Genomic DNA, 19,220 nt, shown 5'->3' with positions numbered 1-19,220 from the left:
ACAGTGCAAATATTTGTAGTCAAAAATAAATATAAAGTGAGCACTGTACACTTTGTATTCTGTGTTGTAACTGAAATCAATATATTTGAAAATGTAGAAAGCATCCAAAAATATTTAAAGAAATGGTATTCTATTATTGTTTAACAGTCCGATTAATCATGCAATTATTTTTTTTAATCGCTTGACAGCCCTAGTAGTATAAATACATGTTTGGGTCTCAGATTCTCAAAGATTCCCATTGAATTTCCTTCTGATCACTGTGTACTGCTAGATGGATCGAGAAAGCTGAGGTCACCTGGAAATGCCAAGACCCAAGAGGAAAGATTGTGTGTAACACAGATATATGGTATATGCTATTCTTTGTGTTTGTTTAAAAAGCAGCATAGAAATTCATCTGATTTGCTGTCTCCTCTTCCCTGCAGCTTTCTTAGGAGAAACATTTTTTTAAGCAAATAACCCTTTGGCTTCTGCAGGAGCTGTGAGATATATCTCCACTGGCTGCACAGTGCCTCTGCAGTCACCAAAGTGTTGTCTCTGCTGTACACCCATGGAGTTAAAACAGGAATGAATTTAATTCACTGTTTAAGGGAAGTAGCATCTTCCCATGCAGGTACATTGGCGGTTGCTTCCTAAATTCTCCCCTGGAATTTACATCTATCTAAGGTTTAAACTGGTTAAAGCTTTAAGAGCCTGAGAATTTTCTTCTTGTTCCAAGCATGGTGACAGTGGTAGCTGAAACCGCTCCTGTGCCTGCCCGGCACACTTTGTACTCCTGTTCTCCAGAAAGCTCTTTAGGTTGGCTTGCTAATGAATGGCCTATTAGGTTACTGTACTCAGATAGAATTTGCCATAGAAACTCAGGTAGTTGTCACCAGCATGTAACTGATCCAAAAGCTTTGAAGCTGGTAATTTTCCTTATTCCAATCTGCTACTGGCTAGACCCTGTGAAAAAGAGGTAAGCCTTGCATGGGCTGCTTTCATACTGAGAGTAAAATAATTTTTTTAGTCAGGGAGAGTAGTTTCAGAAAGCCGGAAGGTAATTTTTTAGGGCAATGGAAACCAGTTCACTGGTAAATTCCTGACAAAGAAAGTGCCAAAGTAAAATTGGAGGAGACAGAAAATGCAGCAAAAATATTAGTTGTAGGGCAATACCTACCCCAAAGTGTAACCCAAAGGTCAGGTGTGGTGTCCTATAGGCTACAATGCAGCCCACAGTCATTCTGTTCCTGTTATCGTAGAGTGAGGAGAAAGCTAAGGAACCGCAGGTTCTTACTGCTGGTGGATACAACCAACCAGCAAGTTTTGTGCATTGATTCAAGTGCAAGAAGATGTTCCGTGTGTGTATTTCTTTGATGTTATATGTATGTACAATTTAGGCCTGGCCCTCTCTCCCCTGAAGAGTTATTAATGGGACCCTTGGTAGGGCATGGTTTGGGAGCCCTGGTTTAAGTCTAATTTAGGTTGTAAAATCCTGGGGGCAGGGACTGTAATTTTATTTGTCTGCAAAGTGCCATGCATAGCTATAGAGCTGGCTGAATAAATAGGAATAATTGTAGGAATACCACAGAGCTACCAAAGGCTGCATGCTGGCACAGATGCAGCAGCTTGATATTGTTTTTGGGAGTGACCTTTCAAACTCTCAGATAAAAAAATCACCTACTAAATATAATAATATTAGGATGAGTTTGAATCTGAAGTAGGTAAAGATAATTTAATCCACAGGCTGTGCCGAGCAGTCATCACATACGAGGCTGCGTTTCATCCAGGAGTCTGGATGATGGTCTGTTAGGAAACAAAATGAGTCTTTTTTCTAATCCAGAGTTTTAGCCTTTAGCTCAGAGATCCCTGGCTATTACTAATTCCTGTGGAAGCTCTGTTTGCAGACCAAAGGCTGGAGCTCAGTGTCAAGCCTGTGTCTGGTGCTTTAAATTACCCAATTACACTGAAAATTTATTCGCAAAGGAGACAAAGGTTTTTTGACTTGCTAAAAAAGAAGATCCATCACAATTATTGACCTTCATTCATACTGAGTGGGTTTAATAGCTAAAGAAAATCTCTCCTGGAATTCCTATTTTTATTTCTGTGTCACCACCAGAGGGCAGTGAATACACCAGCTAGTGCTCCAAGTCAAGATTGTTTTGTTTCAGCTGGTAAAAAAAGAATTTTCTGTTAGTTATGGACTTTTTTAAAAGAGGGTCCCACAAATCAAAGAAATTTTCCTTTTCAAATCCCAGTGCATCTTGGCCTTTTCTCTCTATTCTGCAGGTATCTGGACATGGTAAGATTATTTGGTTTTGTTGTTTACACAAGACCTATCACCAGATGCTATGTTCTTCATAGTCTTAATATGGCCAGTGATAACCTATAAGGGTTTCCTAGCTCTTCCCTAATCAATAACACCCGTGCCATATTAATTAGACATGTTGCCGGTGCCTGACAAACATTGGGATGTCTCTGATCATAGTGGTGCAGAAGTGGGAGCAGTTCTGAACTAGAAATTTTACCTTTATTTTGGCTGTTGTGTGTTTTTGGTGCTGATGAAAGTGCGGAGCTAGACGAGCTAAGCATACGGAGGAGAGATGCTGTGCAAACTCCCGCTCACAGCTCTGCCAGTGCATCACAGTCCTGATTTGGACCATCCCCTGCTACTTCAGCCACTGGGTTCCCCCTCCAGCTCTGCCAGTGAACTTCAATCCCAACCTGCAGCCCCCGCTGCTAATCCAGTCATGAGTCCTCACAACTCTGCAAACTAAGCTCCGGCCAGAGCTGCAGCGCCCATGACTATTGGCTGTTTGGTCAAGAATTCCCTTTGAGTGCTACCCAGGCACCGCAATTCTGCTTTATGGCACCTTATTTTATTCTAGTCAGTTTCCATCCGTTTCTGCCAGGACCCTGGTCTGCAGCACACTCTGCTATTTTAGCCTCAGGTTTCTTCTGAGCAGAGACTGGCAGTTCAGCTGAACTGTGCTAAATAGTATACTTTGTGATGTGAGCAAATGCCAATCTGGAACTAGGCTGAGACCCCCCCTCCCTGGCAACTCATCACATCCGTGACCTTCCCAGAGCTCAGCATTTCTGTCGTGACCCAGATCCCTTATCAGCTTCCTCCATTCCCTGATCAAGAGAAGTTAAATTTGCACCTGGGAATATGGCAGCCAGTGTAGGAATCAGCAGCAAACTGGGTGGGATTATGGAAGGGGAGAGTAAGGAGCACAACAGAAACACACAGACAGCGCTGCTAGCGGAGAGCAGGAATGTACATTGGCCAGTTAGCAGAGTGAGAAGTCAGTCATCAGCCTTTGGTGTTAAATGCTGCCTTGTCCTGTTCTGGACATCCTGCAGCAGTGAAAATATTTAATGTAGAAAGAAGAGTGTAGTCTGGAGGTAAACACACACAGACTCCTCCAGGAGATAAAGCTGCTGTTTTCTGCCGATTTTCTGTGCCTGGCCAGAGACTGAAGCTGCATTAAAATGGATTAGGGGCACATATGCAGTGTTGTTGTTGCCATGGCGGTCCCAGGATTTTAGAGAGACAAAGTGAGTGAGGTAATATCTTTCATTGGACCATCTTCTGTTGGTGAGAGAGACCAGCTTTTGAGCTTACGTAAAGCTCTTCTTCAGTTCTGGGAAATGTACACAGTGTCCCAGGTAAATATAAGGTAGCACATATCACAGAAACCAGGAAAGGCATCACCACAGAATCAGCAGGAACTCCAGCCATTAGCTAGAAATAAGGGAGACATCTCAAACTGTGCAAGATGATTGGCATGAAGTATAGCACATGGAATGCCCAGAGGCGCTGGTCCTGAGGTGACACACTATGACGCTGCCTATGGGGGGGGGCTATCTGAGTGGGCTGCTGCACAATGGAGCTTTCAATGGCCACAAGCTATCGAGAATTTCATCTCAAGACGTGTACACAACTGATGAAGAGGAGGCAGATGTGTGGGAATCTTGCATCTTCCTCTGAGACATATGGTGCTGGCCACTGTTGGAGACAGGATAGTGGACTAGATGGACCTTGGGTCTGATCTAGTCCGGCAGTCCCCGTGTTCACTAAATTATGTGTGGAATTGTTCACTATTTCATTTGGAGCAATTTTAGGCCCCTGTGTGTAGACAGCTCTGCTCAAAAATGGGTTGTTTTGTGGTTTGATAACAGGGCCTGTTTTTGCACCCCCAAATACATGAGAGGAAGAAAATATTTTTGGAAAAACATGTCTTCTTGAGTTCATGCCAAATGAGAAAAAATCCTCCTATTCTGAACACCTTCACTTTTCTTGTGAATATTTTGTACACTTTATTGCAATCAGTCATACATCTGACAAACATTATCAGTCAAACATTATCCCCCCTGATTAAGGATGTAGAAATGCTTACTGGCCCAATGAGGCAAATTTTCAGATAAGCCTCAACCCGTTCTCTAAAATTAGAACATAAGAATGGCCATACTGGGTCAGACCAAAGATCCATCTATCTCAGTATCCTGTATTCCAACAGTGGCCAATGCCAGGTGTCCCAGAGGGAATGAACAGAACAGGGAATCATCAAGTGATCCATCCCCTTTTGCTCATTCCCAGCTTCTGTCAAACAGAGGCTAGGGACACCATCCCTGCCCATCCTGGCTAATAGCCATTGATGGAGCTATCCTCCCTGAATTTATCTGGTTCTTTTTTGAACCCTGTTATAGTCTAGGCCTTCACAACATCCTCTGGCAAAGAGTTCCACAGGTTAACTGTGTGTTGTGTGAAGAAATACTTCCTTTTGTTTGTTTTAAACTTGCTGCCTATTAATTTCATTTGGTGGCCCCCTAGTTCTTGTGTTATGAGAAGGAATAAATAACACTTCCTTATTTACTTTCTCCACATCAGAATTAGTAGGGAAATTTTTACTCTTAGGTATTTGCATGCACAATTTTGATGCACAATATTTGCAGGAGCAAAAAAGTCAAGTATTCTGTTCAAGCTGCATTTGTGTGTTCAAAGTGAGTAGTCAGACATCTGACTACCTGACTTAGGTACACAAGTATAACTTGCATGCACACAGCATTTCGCATATGCAAAATGTTCCACATGAAAAATTGTGCAGGCATAAATTTGGGCCTGTAATGTTGTGTGTGCAGTCTGTGTCTGTGCATCTACATGATTCAGGGAAGACAGGGTTTGCTGGGAATTCTGTGAGAGAACCTGAGCTTTCTGGGTCTCTAGTCCCATTTCCAGATTTGAGAGGTTCAGATACTTCCCACATAAACATCTCTTTGGGCTGCTTTTTTTGTTCAAATTTCCAGTGTTCATGCTTCACAGCCCATCACTATTTCTGTTTCCATTTGGTTTTGCATTTGTGTAGATGGGGGCAAAAGTGACAGTAAAAGCACACATGTTTATATTGGGTCAGATTTAGCTCTGATGCAACTCTGCTGAGGTCCACTGTGTTATACCAGGGAAGTTTTCGGTTCCTTGTGCATATGATGGATAAACAGATTTGTTGTAAAAGTAATTATTGCTGTGGAATCAAGAAAGAGAAGGTGAGAGGGACAGATGCTTATGAATGTTACAGCAGTGACACATTTGTGGCCATGAACAGATACTATTAGAGATGGAAAAGACCTACAGAGCATCACAGCCATACCAGAGCAAGTCAGGAGTTTTGCCTGTGGTGTCCTCTCCAAGGCTCTATCCAGTCAAGTTTCAAGTTTCACAAGTAATGGGGCTCTCACCAGTTCTCTTGGGACTATTCCATGCCCTTCTGGATGTCACCATTGGGCAGTTTCTCCTGATATTCAGCCCACGTTGGCACATAAAACAGAAGAAAGTCATGCTGTGTAGTCCCTAATGGGATATAATATCCCTCCCCCAGATTTCTACTGCAGGCCCCAGCTCCTGCTGGTGCCACAGCAGGAGGTATAATACCTTAAACCCTTTTAGCTTGCTTAGCCCAGGGATCCTGACATGCTGAGGAAGCAAAAGAGAAAATCAGAAGACAGCAGTTTAATATTCAGTCCATGTTATCACACATTTCCCTGCCTTTCTGGCCCACTCTTTCCAACTCTCTCAGCCATTCTCAGCCAGGAGAATGGCCACTGGTTTCTTTGCATGGGGGCCAAGTATGAATAGGAAACAGGAAACACAGTTCTGGTCACACTCTTCAGCCGAGATCTCGGCAGTCAGCCGAGTGACGTGTTTGTCTCTGTGCCAAATGCATATCGGTGCATTCCTACCCAGCACAATATTCCTGATTTTCTCCCCAACACAGCTGGTTGCAGGATCAGGCCAGGCCAGCGCTTCTGGCCATTCTCTAGCTCTGTATTTCTGCTGCTCTGACATCCCATAGTTGTCTATTTTGATTTGCTCGTGTGGGTAGTAGATTTCCCTGCTTGGGCTCTAATCCATTTTAACTCCTTTCAAATTCTAATTCCACTTATAGGTCTCAGTCTCAGGTCAGCGTGAGACAAGCCATTACTAACACTGTAATCAGTCTGCAGTTCTCTTTGGAGTGACAGTGAGATTAAACAGAGTAAGAAAAATACGCATGAAGCTAACACACAGCATCTTGAGGGGAACTTCTTCTGTTCCAAGAAGACTGGAAGGTCATTTTAGTGGCAGTCTGTTGTGCTAGTGAGTTGGGAAAAATGAAACCTTGCTAGAATGAATCTGTGTTTATATTGCTGATCTCAACACTTTCACCATTAAGGTGCCTTACATAAGTGTTTTGCCAGTTCAATCACTATTGTGGGCCTTAAGGAAAAAAGAAGTGTATAGGCTATTCTTCCCCAGTGAAGTGCACCTTGAATGCTGGATTGTGGATATAGCAGCTGATCAGACCTCGCTGTCTGAAGGAGTAAAAAGAATTTGTGTGGATCAGTGATATGTGCTTCTGAAGGAAACGGATGAGAAGGAAGACAGTCCTGAAACCTCAGGGGGATAAACATGCCCTTTGTGAGAGCCTGGCTGGCCTGCCTCCGAAGGCCACAGATTTCTGTAAGTCTTTTCTCATATCACAGATTCATAGAAGTTAGAGCTGGAAAAGACATACTGTAGGTGGTCACCTGTTCCATCTCCCTTTAGCCAAAGCAGCATTGTTCCCTTGTACATAATCACCAGTGTTTTGCCTAGTCTCATTTCAAATGTCCAGCCTAAAGGACAACTGTCTGTCTGTCTGTCTCCCTGCTTATTGGCCCTTTTCTGGGGTCTCCAAACTTCCCTTGGGGAGCTCACTCCACAACCTAATAGCTCTCCTGATATTCAGCCTAAATTTTCCTTTGCTTAGTTTCACCCCATTAATCCCAGGCTTGTTCCACCCTAAAGACTTACGCTGTCTCCTGGACATTTTCATCTGTCCGATGTTCACAGACAATTGTTATATCTCTCCTTTAGTTATTGCTTGTTGTTTAGTTCTTTTAATATTCCTTTGTAAGACAGTCCTCCCAATTCCCTTTACAGCACAGCTTTAAGCAGCTATTTGCAGTAGCAGATCCAGACAGTGATTGTTAATATAGGTTTCTATAGTAATGAATCTCTCTCTCTCCCCCCACTATCCTTTTCCCCTGTGAACAAGCTGCTTCATCCCTTCCAAGAGAAGGAGGTAAGAGATATTTGTCTTTCACCTACTTGGATTTTAATAGGATATTAAAAATCTTTCAATCTCTTGCTGAATTCCAAATGATAAAAATGTAAGGAGCTCTTCTCAGGACTTAAATGAGAAGAGAAAACATAATTTTGTCACTAAAATTGGAGTTAGAAGAGTCAAGCTGGCCTGATAGTCACTGGGTGAAAGAACAGCTGAAATGATGATGCCATGGCTTCTTGCACACATATGCATCTGTACTGGGGATGAGCGTGGACTGGAGTAGGACTCTGACCATGAATGCAAAGGCAGAAGAAAGCCACTTTGGGTGATAAATCAAGATTCTGTTTACACATCAACGCTGCCCCGGCTATTCTTAGTGAAGGGGCTGGCACAGATGAAGGGCGACTCAAAATAATAGGGAAAAATAAGAAGGGGAAGATTTTCAAAGATACAAAGGAGAGTGAGGCACCCAGTTCCCTTAACTTCCAGTAGGAATTGGGCACTGAGTACACAAATGGGCACAGGAATTCTCTGTGGTTCTCTGCTGACAGTCCCTTGGTGTAATCAATCTCAAGATGGGAGTCAGGTATTTGGAATACTCTCCTATCACTAGGTATGAAGATTGAGAGATGCTGGAGACTGATTTTCTTTTTTTAGTTTGTATGAGCGGTTGTTATTGAAGCTTCTTTGGAACTGGTCCATAGTACTGGTTTAAAAACACCTGGGTTTTGTTACTTTGCTTTTTTGTAATCTTGAGTAGAGTTCGAGGCTTTTGGAGTTGAACAGTGCAAAAATAAAAATGCATTCATTATGATAATTGATTAAAGATTATTATTACTAACAAGCCTCCATAAATTGTATGTAGTGCAGTTGTAGCTGTAACGGTCCCAAGATATTAGAGAGACAAAGTGGGTGACGTAATATCTTTTATTGGACCAACTTCTGTTGTCGCTTTCACCAACAGAAGTTGGTCCAATAAAATATATTATGTCACCCACCTTGTTTCTCTAAGCCTCCATAAACTAATTTATCCAGTCATTTCAGGCAAAATGCTTTTTATTTCCTTTGCAATATTTTGATTGCAAGGGCCCTGTCTCTATTAGCTTTTCAGTAATGCTGAATGCATGTTAAATAATGTGTAATAAATCTGAGAGTAAACAGCATCTTCATAGAGAGGCTGGATCAAAGGAGAGCGAGTGAGTCTGCGTGCAAATTATTTAGCGAGTATCAAAGGACAGTTAATGGGTGTGCCTGCAAATTATTTAGTGAATCCAGTGTAGCTGAGAAGAGCTTCGAGGATGTTGTTCTGGAGTGTTTAAAGAAGCATTGGTGATCACATGTTCCAGTTTCCCCTTAAATGTGTGCTTCTTCCACAAACGCTAATGGCTGATGAGCCTGACACTTCTTTTGTGGTTTAATCTTCCCCATTAAGTCGATGGGAGTTTTGCCATTTGTCAGGCTCTCTGTAGTGACTCATGACCTTGAATGCCTGCCTCAGGGCAGACTGTCAAAGAGAGGGCAGACACCCCAAACTGGTGGTATGTTCTATAATTAGATTTCATCAAACCAGTAACACATTTCAACTCTTGGGTCATTCTAACAATCTCATCATGGAGTCACAGACAGTCCCCTTAGACTCTCCAGTCTGTCTTGCCACCCAGGCAAGCTGGATGTAGTGATAAATGGTCACTTGTAGCATTCATGCAAGGTTCATGCACTTGGCAACATTCAGGGCACACCCGAAGTGTTGTGTAGGAGCAGTGTACACACGGCTCCTCTCAAGAGCATGAACCTTGAAATCTCGCCCAGATGACATGAACCGTGGGATGTCTCCCAGGACTGGGCTCAAGGCCCGAGAGCAAGAAATGCGGTAGATAGAAATTGGTAAATAAGAATATTATACAAAGCCAGTGTATTCCTTTTATCTGTTGGAGTATGTAATGCGCGGGGGGAGAGAGAGAAATAAAGGAGAGGGTGGAAAAGCTGACAGGCAGACCAGCCTGTCGGCAGACCAGCCTGCTTGCTTGCTTAAAGCTTGTCCTGTCTTGTATTTGAACCGCAACAGTCACTTAAACCAAAAATCACAAAATGTTCAGATTGCTTCCAGTCCCAAGAGACCAGTCACTTACCCAAGATCAGCTGGTACCGTAGATCTTACACCAAAGACAACACCTGTAGCCAATCCTGTAATAAACTATCTAAAGTTTTATTAACTAGGAAAAAGAAAGGAGAGAGTTATTTACAGGTTCATAGAAACAAACATATACACACAAATGAGTTGGAATCTAAATCCTGAGAGTGACAGTTGTAGTAATCGGTGAATTCAAGATTCTTTCAGGGCGGACCCAGGCATAGCCCTGGGGGATCTCTGTCTTCAGTTTGGTGTCTCTGGCCTGTGAGAGTTCAAACAGCAAAGAGATGAAAGACTTCCCTTGTCTTTGTTTTATTTCCTACACTCAGCCTCCAAGTCCATAGGATGAGCTTCCTTGTATGCAGCATTCCCAAAGTGCGACTGGGCCATTCACCAATTATTTGTATTGCAATGTTCCTTGATGGTCCATCTGATTTCGATAGTTCTTCTGGATGGGCTGGGAGAAACACCTGTCCCATCTGAGTTCACAAGTTTAGAGCAAACATTTTCAAAGTTTCAGAGTAGCAGCTGTGTTAGTCTGTATTCGCAAAAAGAAAAGGAGGACTTGTGGCACCTTAGAGACTAACAAATTTATTTGAGCATAAGCTTTTGTGAGCTACAGCTCACTTCATCGGATGCATTCAGTGAGCTGTAGCTCACGAAAGCGTATGCTCAAATAAATTTGTTAGTCTCTAAGGTGCCACAAGTACTCCTTTTCTATTTTCAGAGTTGTAAAGCAAAACTTATGTATTTCCTTGTAGCATGGAATACAAACATTACAAATAAGATAAATGCATGCAGCAATATACAAACATTCTATAGACTCTAAACACTAACTACATTCTTATAAGACTAATACCTATGTTGAGCAACACATAAGTGAATTGGTCTGGTCTCCAGTTATGAGTTTGTCAGTTCTTAGCTGATTCCTGCAGCCTGAGCAAGAGCTGGCACCTGGCCTGCTAGCATCACACCATTGATTTCAGTGGATGCAGAATCAGATCCTTTGTTCTTACTCATGAATCAGGCCTTTCATACATCCTCTTCTTAAATTCTGGGTTTACCCTTCATCATACTGAAAGTGGGTTGGTACCACATAAAGGGTGTTGCAGCTTACCTGGTCTTGGCCAGACTGGTGCGAGTGCAATGTTACCTCTCCCATGTGAAGTCCATGAGTGCTCATTCCAGCAGGATCTAGAGGATCTGGCAAATTCTAATACAGATATTTTTGCAGTCATTGTGTAATGAGAAATATTTGTTATAGTAACCCATTTTGAGTAATTTGTGTGACTTGGTTTTTAGGGTGACATTACCAGGAATATGAAATGATGGTTTCACTACGCGGGTAAAAGACAGTTAATTTGCTTCAAAGGAAACAAAAGGACTAGACTAGAAGGATAAGGAGCGGTTTGTAGAGAGGGATAAAAAGGATCTTCTCCCCACCCTATCATGGGCATTTCCTTTCCAAAGGAATGAGAACACAGAGCAGACTAGAATTCCCGCCAGACGGCATCCTATATAAATAACAGCAGCTAGACCTAATGTTCTGACTGTATGGGAAACAGTTTCACAACTTTTTTTCTTCCCTTCCTCTCCAGTTACAACCATGCCAGCTACCAATCAGGGGTGGCCTGAAGAGTTTGGGTTTAAGATAAGTGGAAATGGTCCTTGCTACATCCTTGCAGTAGAAGAGGGCAGCAGCGCTTATTTAGCTGGTCTTCAGCCAGGAGACCAGATCTTGGAGATAGAAGGCCAGCATGTTTCTGCCATGAACTGCGAGACTCTCATCAACCTGGCGAGGCAGTGTGAGAATGTGCCTCCCAGCATTGGAGTGGTCTCACGCATTCAGCAGATGGATATCAATCCTGGCCCGGATGGAAAGTTTGGTTTCAGCCTGATGTGTCACAGTGGCAACCCACTGCAAGTGGAGAGGGTAGCCCCAGACTCGCCTGCTTCTGAGTGTGGAATCAAACTGGGAGACTACGTGCTGGAAGTCAATGGGATTCCAGTGAAGCTTTATGAAGCAGCAGCTGCCATGATCAAATCCTGCCAAGGGAAGGCTCTGAGACTGGGGCTGCTGCGGCTTGGGCGAGTGCAGAGATGGACCAGCAGCAGTGTACGGGGATTCATCCAAAGTGCTGACACCATCCACCAAGAGAGAAAACAGAAGGCTCAGGAATTCAACAAGAAGGTAAAGCCCAGGGTACAGGGCCAGATGGCAGTCTGGCAGGGCACTGTGAGTCTGGCTAAAGCCGGGGAAGAGGAGGCGGCTGTGGTAAAAATGGCCAGATCCATGTGTTCATAGGTGATAGTGATTAGAGCACTTAGTGGAGCTCTTCACTCAAGGAAGGGGTGCACAAAGAGTCAACACACAAAGTATTATTCATGAATGAGCTCTACTAAGAGATGTCCAGTAATATCTTTGCAGATTTGGATAATATAGATCCATGTTTTCCCTTTTCTTATGTACTGGGGTCACTGATGTTTGAGTTGAGTGAAACTGGGACACTTCTGGTCTCAGGAATTCAAATCCCCTGGCGTTTTACCATGAGCACTGGGTTTGTTCACAAAATGCAAAGACCAAAAGGCCATATCCTCAGCCGGTGTAAATCAGGGTAGCTCCACTCAAGTCATTGAGTTTTATGTGATTTCCATATAAATCTGTCAGTCATCCCAGGTGTGCTCAAATATTGGAGGCCAGATGTGATTTGGGTCAGGGGCTGTGGGTGGTGACTATTTCCTGGTCGAGGCAGGAGCCTATATATTAATGCATAAACAAGGAGGACTCGCCTGGTGTCTTGGCCATTTCCTGTTATTTCCCTTCCACCATGTAAGTCACAGGAAACCTGTGGAGCTGTCTTTCTCTTGCCACTTTTCACTGAATGCAGAGTCTTGGAAGCCCAGCTATACCTTAGGCTCTCATTGCCTGCTCCAGTTTTTCTGGTGTGTATAGTATTTTCAGTGCCAGGTAGAGTGTTGGGGGCTGACTTTGGGCTGAGCGCTTCCATCTCCCATTGACGTCAGTTTGAGATGTGGGTTCTCTGAACATCTGAAAATCAGGGGTGTGCCTCTCAGATCTAGCTGGAAACAAGAATGGTCCCATGCACGGATTCTATCTGTGCAGTGGAAGGGTTCACAGAGGCAAGTTTTGGGGACATTCTCTTTCACTGTTACCAAAAATGTCTTCTAAAGGAGAAGGGGGATGGTTTTGTGGGAGGAGCCTGATTTGTCAAGATGGTTTTGTGGTTAAAACATAGGCTTAGGAGTCAGGAGACTTGGGGTCAGATTTTGTTCTCATTTATAACTGTGTAAATTAGTGTGACCCTACATTTGGATAAAACTTGGGTTAACGAGAGTGGAATCAGGACTTCTGGGTTCTATTTGCAGCTCTGCCATTGACCAAAGGGATGGTGACCATAGGCAAATCACTTCCCCTTTCTGTGCCTCAGTTTCCCCATCATTTTACAGATGAGGATTGTGAGAATGAATTTATATTTGCAAAGGGTGTTGAGATCTTTGGGTGGAAGGCTGAAGAGAAGAGCCAGGTATTATTAATTTTTCGCCATTAAAGCATAATTATTGTCAAGCGATTATCTGTAAGGCCAGATATCCTTCTCTTCAGTATCTAAATATTTATTTAGAGTTTTATCATATCAGCCTTTAAAAAAATGTAGCTCTTATTTTGCAGCAAAGTAAAAAAAATCAAAGTAATTACAGCTTCATTGTGTTCCTGATGGTTACCCGGTGGGTAATTTGCCAAACTCATCACCTCTTGCTAATTATAAATTTGATCATGGTTGTTTCTTTAATCTTCCTACTTTCCATTTCAAAGTGTCCTTTTAAAATACTGTTATGAAATAACCGGGTTGTGTTTGTTGATCCCAAGCTGATAAACACCAAGATATTAGTAAAGAGATGTGTCAGTATCAGCAGAATCTCACTCTTCAGTCAGGCTTTAAATTGAGGGCTTTTAATTTATGATTCCAAAGGCAGTCCCACTGTATGTTAGACAGATACCTCCTGATTATTGAGGATTAACAAATGGATGAAGGTGTTGGTCTGTTTTACACTGTCAAGTGCAATTGGATTAAACCACAGTAAATATTTCTCGGATGATTGTCATTAAAATTTAGGAAGCAAGCACATTAATGATTTTGGAAAGGCTCTTCCTCATGCAATGTGTGCCTCTAAGGTCAATGGGACCATTCACGGAAGTGGAGCTGGATTTAGCCATGTAGGTGTGGTTGCTGCATCTCTATGTAACTTTAATCAATCTGCACTGCTTGCAAGCAGTAACCCCTCCACACACTTTGTTTCTGTACCAGCTCATCCAGCCTCTTGTTCCCCAGAGTGTTTGAGTGGAAATGAGTTTGTAGAGCTTTGTGGGTTGCTGGTTTCAGGAACAGGAGTGTAATGGCTTGGATGTTTTAAGTAGCCTAATTTTCAACAAGCTGCAGAAAATAATAAAACCCAATAGAGTGCTTCCCTCCATCCTTTATCGGTAAACGCTGCTTCAGTTAGAGCTGCTGGTGGTAGAATTGGATAGAATAAGCCAAAAAGCCAGGGGGGATGCTTGGGAAGCTCGTCTACATGTCATTACCCAGAATGAACTAGTAGCTCACCTCTGTTTCACAACATCACTGGGGTCCAGGCTCTGGTCACGTGCTAAAAGGTTTAAGGGTGCTTGTGGTAGCACTGGGTTCTGTGCTGGGTGCTCTGTGAGCCCAAGGTGCAGAAGGCTTTTCCTGCACTGAGTGCTAGATCATTATCTGATTTGATTTCCTGGGCTAACAGCACTCATGGAGGGGGCTGGGTGACTCAAGTGGCAGTATTTGTATTATTGTCATGGCTGGCTATGCTGTGGGCATGAACCCAAACCCTCAGTGACCTATCCCTGACCTGGGGGCTCGAAATCTGCATCCAAACATTTCCAGTGTCTGAGTCACTGATCCAGGATCTGTGTGTTATTGGACTTAATGTTCCGGTCTGGCCCACTCCAAGGGGAACTACAGAAGTTGATGGGAAGAATGGACCCAGAGATGGGGTTCTGGCCTCCTTGCTTGTTGTTCTTTGTCTGAATGGTGAGGTGGGGTAGGGTGGGGCTTTGTCAGGACATAATAATAATACTTAGGCTTTCAGTTACAGGTCACCCTCTCCTGTTGTTATTCACTGAGCACCCAGGTGTGTGCCAGGCACCATACAGACAATCATAGCAATGAAAAAGACAGTCCCTGTCATGAAGAATTTACAGTGTAAACTGAGCCCAGTGATTAGTGGCTGCTGAGTAATGAATGAGATGGCTAGTCCCAGTCCCCTTCCCAGTGGCAGATGATACTGTTTTCACCATTAGGCCCCCTTGTTGGCAGAGAGAGGTCAAGGACTGAATGGATCATGGAGACGGAACATCTCTTATCCCTAGTTGTAGCCCCTTCAGGTCATATTTATGTGCCTCAGTAAGGCAAAGGAAGGGAAGCTTGTCCTGCCACTGCCCATCCTGTGTTTGCTCTGTGCATAAACACAGGGAGTTCCCTCTTATGACTTTCAAGTCAACTGTGCTACTTTACACCCAGTTGACCATGGCCCAAAGGACCGCTCTAGAGCTAAGAATTGCCGGGACGTAGAGGTGCCCTGCCAATCTCTTTTCCCAAGTCATGTCCCTGCGTGGGGAGGAGAGGAGAGGGGAAAGTAGCTGGAGGGTGTGGTATAGGAGATGCTTTGGTAGCTGTGCTCCACCCCAAGGATTCTTGTAAGCAGGTGAATCTTTAACTCATTAGATCGCTGGGTTTATGGCTGCAGCAGCCAGAGGGCACCCAGGATTCTGGCCCAGAATTTTCATTATATGACCAGGTTTTATAATTTTCTTTTAGGCTAAATCCTGAAGTCCTGACTCAGAAAAAACTTTAACAGGAGGACCTCAGGATCTGGCCCACTGAAAATACCAGGTTCATTGTAAACACTGCACTGGCACTTGAGAGTAAGGAGCATGTGAGTCTGTATGCTGTGTAACTGCTGTTTTTACTGCTCCAGATTTAATAACCTTGAAATGTCTGCTGCTTACTGGGAATTTCAATAGTGGTCACGTGATGGCTTTTTCAAATTGGCAGGTACCTTGTGGTTTGCGATGTAGGTTAGAAACACCGGTGAGAAGTGACTTTGGAGAACTTCAAAGTGGAACAAGGACCAGGAGGCAACAGCTCCTTTTCCTTTTCTTATGTAAAGGTCTCTGTCACCAGCCAGCATGTGGCACTTCTCAGATGGGTTTTATTTTCTGCTCATTTTAGATATTTTTCTGGAGTGGAGAGAACCCAACCTAAGGAAAGGTGTGGTCCCTTTGTTACTCAAGAGCAAAGAGTGAATGAGTTCTTTGGCTACTAGTTCCAACCTGTATTTGTAAGTGTAACGGGGTTGCAGGAGCTGATGAAGGGCTTTCCTAGCAGTGCCCTGCCCCAGTAAGTCAGATGCCTGCATCATTTGGGGGTCACTGCTTGGCCCACAAAATGCTTCACCAATGGAAAAGCAAGCAAAAGAGGAACAGGGGCAGGGGTGGGATCTCAGACAGTTTTCTGCTTGCTTGGCATTTATTGTATCTGGAGAACATTTGCCTAGAATGCAGACTCTCCGAAGTCATAAATTCCAGGGTGAGCAGACAGCTCCAAAGCCAGCTTACACAGCAGGTTCCAATCTTTTAGGGTAACTGGAGTAACAGAGTAACTAGACTAAGACCTTGAGCTCAGCTGTACCTGCCAGTACCTATTTATGCCTCCCATTCATTTATATGTCAGAGATGGGATCTTGCAGGGTCATGACCCCTTGCCAGGGTCCGCTATGGGTAAGAGTATGTGTAACTGAGTGATTGAAGACTAGCATCAAGGCTTTTCATTAAGGCAGAGAAAGGGAGCTGGGAATCTCAGTCACAAAAGCCTGAGGTACTAGCAGTGGTACACATCCCAGTGGTTGGGAACCATGAGATAACGTGGCCCCTTCCCACTTTCTGCACCAAAGCAAGAGTTTCTCTAAGGTTAATTTCCTATTTTTCTGCAGCATTTCAATAAATTAATAGCAAGAAAATGTCATTCTGTGTAATCATGTGGTAATTAAAGGGTTAGGATAGAATCGGAACTGTTCAACTGTGTCATGCCCTACACTGCAAATGAAGGTTATTTTTGAGCTCATGTGTGGGGTTCTGTGCTTTTGAAGTAGGAGAATTTCTAATCCTGCTGTTGCTGTAAAGTTCTCACTGACCATTGCATATGATGAAGGACAGCAGTGAAGTCCTTGGGAGTCCTGAGTTTGTGTCACTAGCATCTAACACGATCATTTGATGATAAAGGGTGGGTTTGTTTGTTTTTTAAGTAAATTGTTTCCTCTCTTTTGTGTTGGTCCAGGTATTACAAATATGTACGTGATTCTGATGGTTTTATTTCCATTGAGTTTCATGTCAGTTTCCACCTCTGTTAATGCGTATCTTGCTCCCACGCCCACACAGGTTGACGAAATTCTCGGAGATCAGCCAGAGGTAAAAGAGAAAGTTTTCACCATCTTGAAACAGTATGCGGCAGAGAGGAAGGTGGAATACTTGGCTTACACCCTTTCCATGATTCTCACCAAAGAATCCCATCAACTTCTCATTGACAATATCAGGTACAAAGTAATCAGTAACTATCATGTTGTCATGCAGGTAATTAATACATGGGGTGTCTAGGTGGTGGAGGCAAATATGGATGAAGGGCACTGGGCTCTAATTATAGAGACCGTTCCAATCCTTCATTGCAATCAGCAGCACCAAGAATCTTTCACTTTCTTGATTTGGGAAGTGTAAGACTTGCACAGTGACTTTCAGCTGAGACTATATTGTTTTGACTCCTACCAAGGGGAGCAGACTCCTGACTGAGACCAGATCAGCTTTGCCAGGAGACGCTAACTCGCAGCTGAGACTAACTCAACACAGTACAAGGACAGATTGTCAAAACCTGACATTTACACATTGTTCTCCATGGGACCTGGTAGGTGGTGAGTTCAGTAGAAAATCTAGCACCTTATGACGAGCGTTTGTGTCCCTACTACTTGGTAGAACATTAGACCTACTCCAGCATGTATGACTATGTCACCCTTTGCTGGAGTCCCACGGAGCTATGACTACAGGTAACTGACAGTGTCCTGGAGCTCAAGTGAGGGGGCTTGTAAATTAGAGCAGAAGGGCCTGAATTCTTTCCAGTGTGAAGTTCATAAGGCCACAGATTAGCCATCAGGACACTGTCATTTAACCCACTTGCAACAATCACTGCTTACAGATCCACAGGCTCTCAGTTCGAGTCCCAGCTACAGTATTTTGCAGGACATGTTTACATGGCAAGTGCATTCACTAGGTAGAGGAGTCAGCTGGTTAGAGATGTGTGCCCTAGCACGTGTCATGCATAACCCTGCTTGCAGAGGTGACGTTCTGTGCTTGCAGAGGTGACGTTCACTGTGGCTAGCGTTGGTTGAGGGATGAAATCTCCCATTGTCAAGTTCACAAAAATATTCTGGTTTGTTGCCTTCCTTGGTGAGTCATTCCATCTACTAACAGCATTTTAACTGGATCCCTTTTTTTGGACATCATTTGAAACAGAAACTAAATTAGCTACAGAATGTCTGGAAATTAACCAAGGAAGATGATGGAAAATAAACCAAAATCCACAATTAGAAAACTGGAGATAAATTAGGGTTCAGTTAGGGGGGTGATGGATTGACGAGCAGGAGAGGCAGACTTCTGCGTGGGGAGGCCGGGGGCCGGAGGGTGAATCAGAATGAGGGGGAGCAGGCAAGGCTTCGTCTCTGCCAGATTGGCTGGCAGATTTTTACCTTATACCTGTCTGCTGCCACTGCAGAGTACTGTGTCTGAGCTGCAGCTGCCTCCTGTGCCCCGGGATGGGATGTTGCCATTTCTTTGGGTCACACTTGCAAACACGCATGGACGCCACGGGTCTGGGAAACATAGATTAGTAGTTGTATTGATTCAAGTGAGCCACTTTCCAAAGCAGCAAATTTATGGCAATCTTTTATGTAAAGAGGAGAAAACTCCCTCAGTAGCCTTGGTTGTAGAGCAACTGCGAAGTGACTATATAATTCTAGAATAAATAGAACATTAGAAATGGAAGAAGGGTCATGTCCCATTCAGGATTGCTCTCTACAGTCTACTTCTGTGCTTTGTCCAGTTGTCTAGATGCCCCAAGTGTTTCCACATCCCTTGGGATGGTAAATGAGAGGAGAATGAGGACTGTAGACTCTCCTCATGGCATTATGGCCGAGACCTACTGGCTTCATTCTCCCCTGCCTTCCACTTTCTGTTGTCATTTACACCTGTGCAAAGCAGGTGTAAAATGCTGCCCTGTCTGAATGGCAGTTGGGAACCCGGCCTTGCATGGTTAGCGCTGTTCATTTCTCCTCATAAATCAGCCTCTCCAGTCCTTTATCACTATGGTTCTCTTCTCTGAATTCCTTCCAGTTTGTTCTGATCCCCAGAACGAACAGCACTATTTTAATTA

General features: G+C 43.7%; 1 protein-coding gene across 9 annotated transcripts in view; it reads left to right on the top strand.

Annotated features, from left to right (window-relative positions):
- Positions 1-19,220, top strand: part of GRID2IP (Grid2 interacting protein) — a 105,129-nt gene that overhangs the window by 9,933 nt on the left and 75,976 nt on the right. For 6 of the 9 annotated variants that reach the window (XM_074964981.1, XM_074964979.1, XM_074964986.1 and 3 more), the window contains exons 2-3: positions 11,295-11,887; positions 17,183-17,337. In XM_074964981.1, the coding sequence (XP_074821082.1) occupies positions 11,295-11,887; positions 17,183-17,337 (748 nt within the window). Of the gene's footprint in view, positions 1-6,532; positions 6,977-7,537; positions 7,581-11,294; positions 11,888-17,182; positions 17,338-19,220 lie in introns of those variants that run through there. The other 3 variants (XM_074964983.1, XM_074964982.1, XM_074964985.1) reach the window with 3 other exon arrangements.

The sequence above is a fragment of the Natator depressus genome, chromosome 10 (genome assembly GCF_965152275.1).
Source record: "Natator depressus isolate rNatDep1 chromosome 10, rNatDep2.hap1, whole genome shotgun sequence".
NCBI classification, from domain to species: domain Eukaryota; kingdom Metazoa; phylum Chordata; order Testudines; family Cheloniidae; genus Natator; species Natator depressus.
This window is presented reverse-complemented; position numbering and strand designations above follow the sequence as displayed.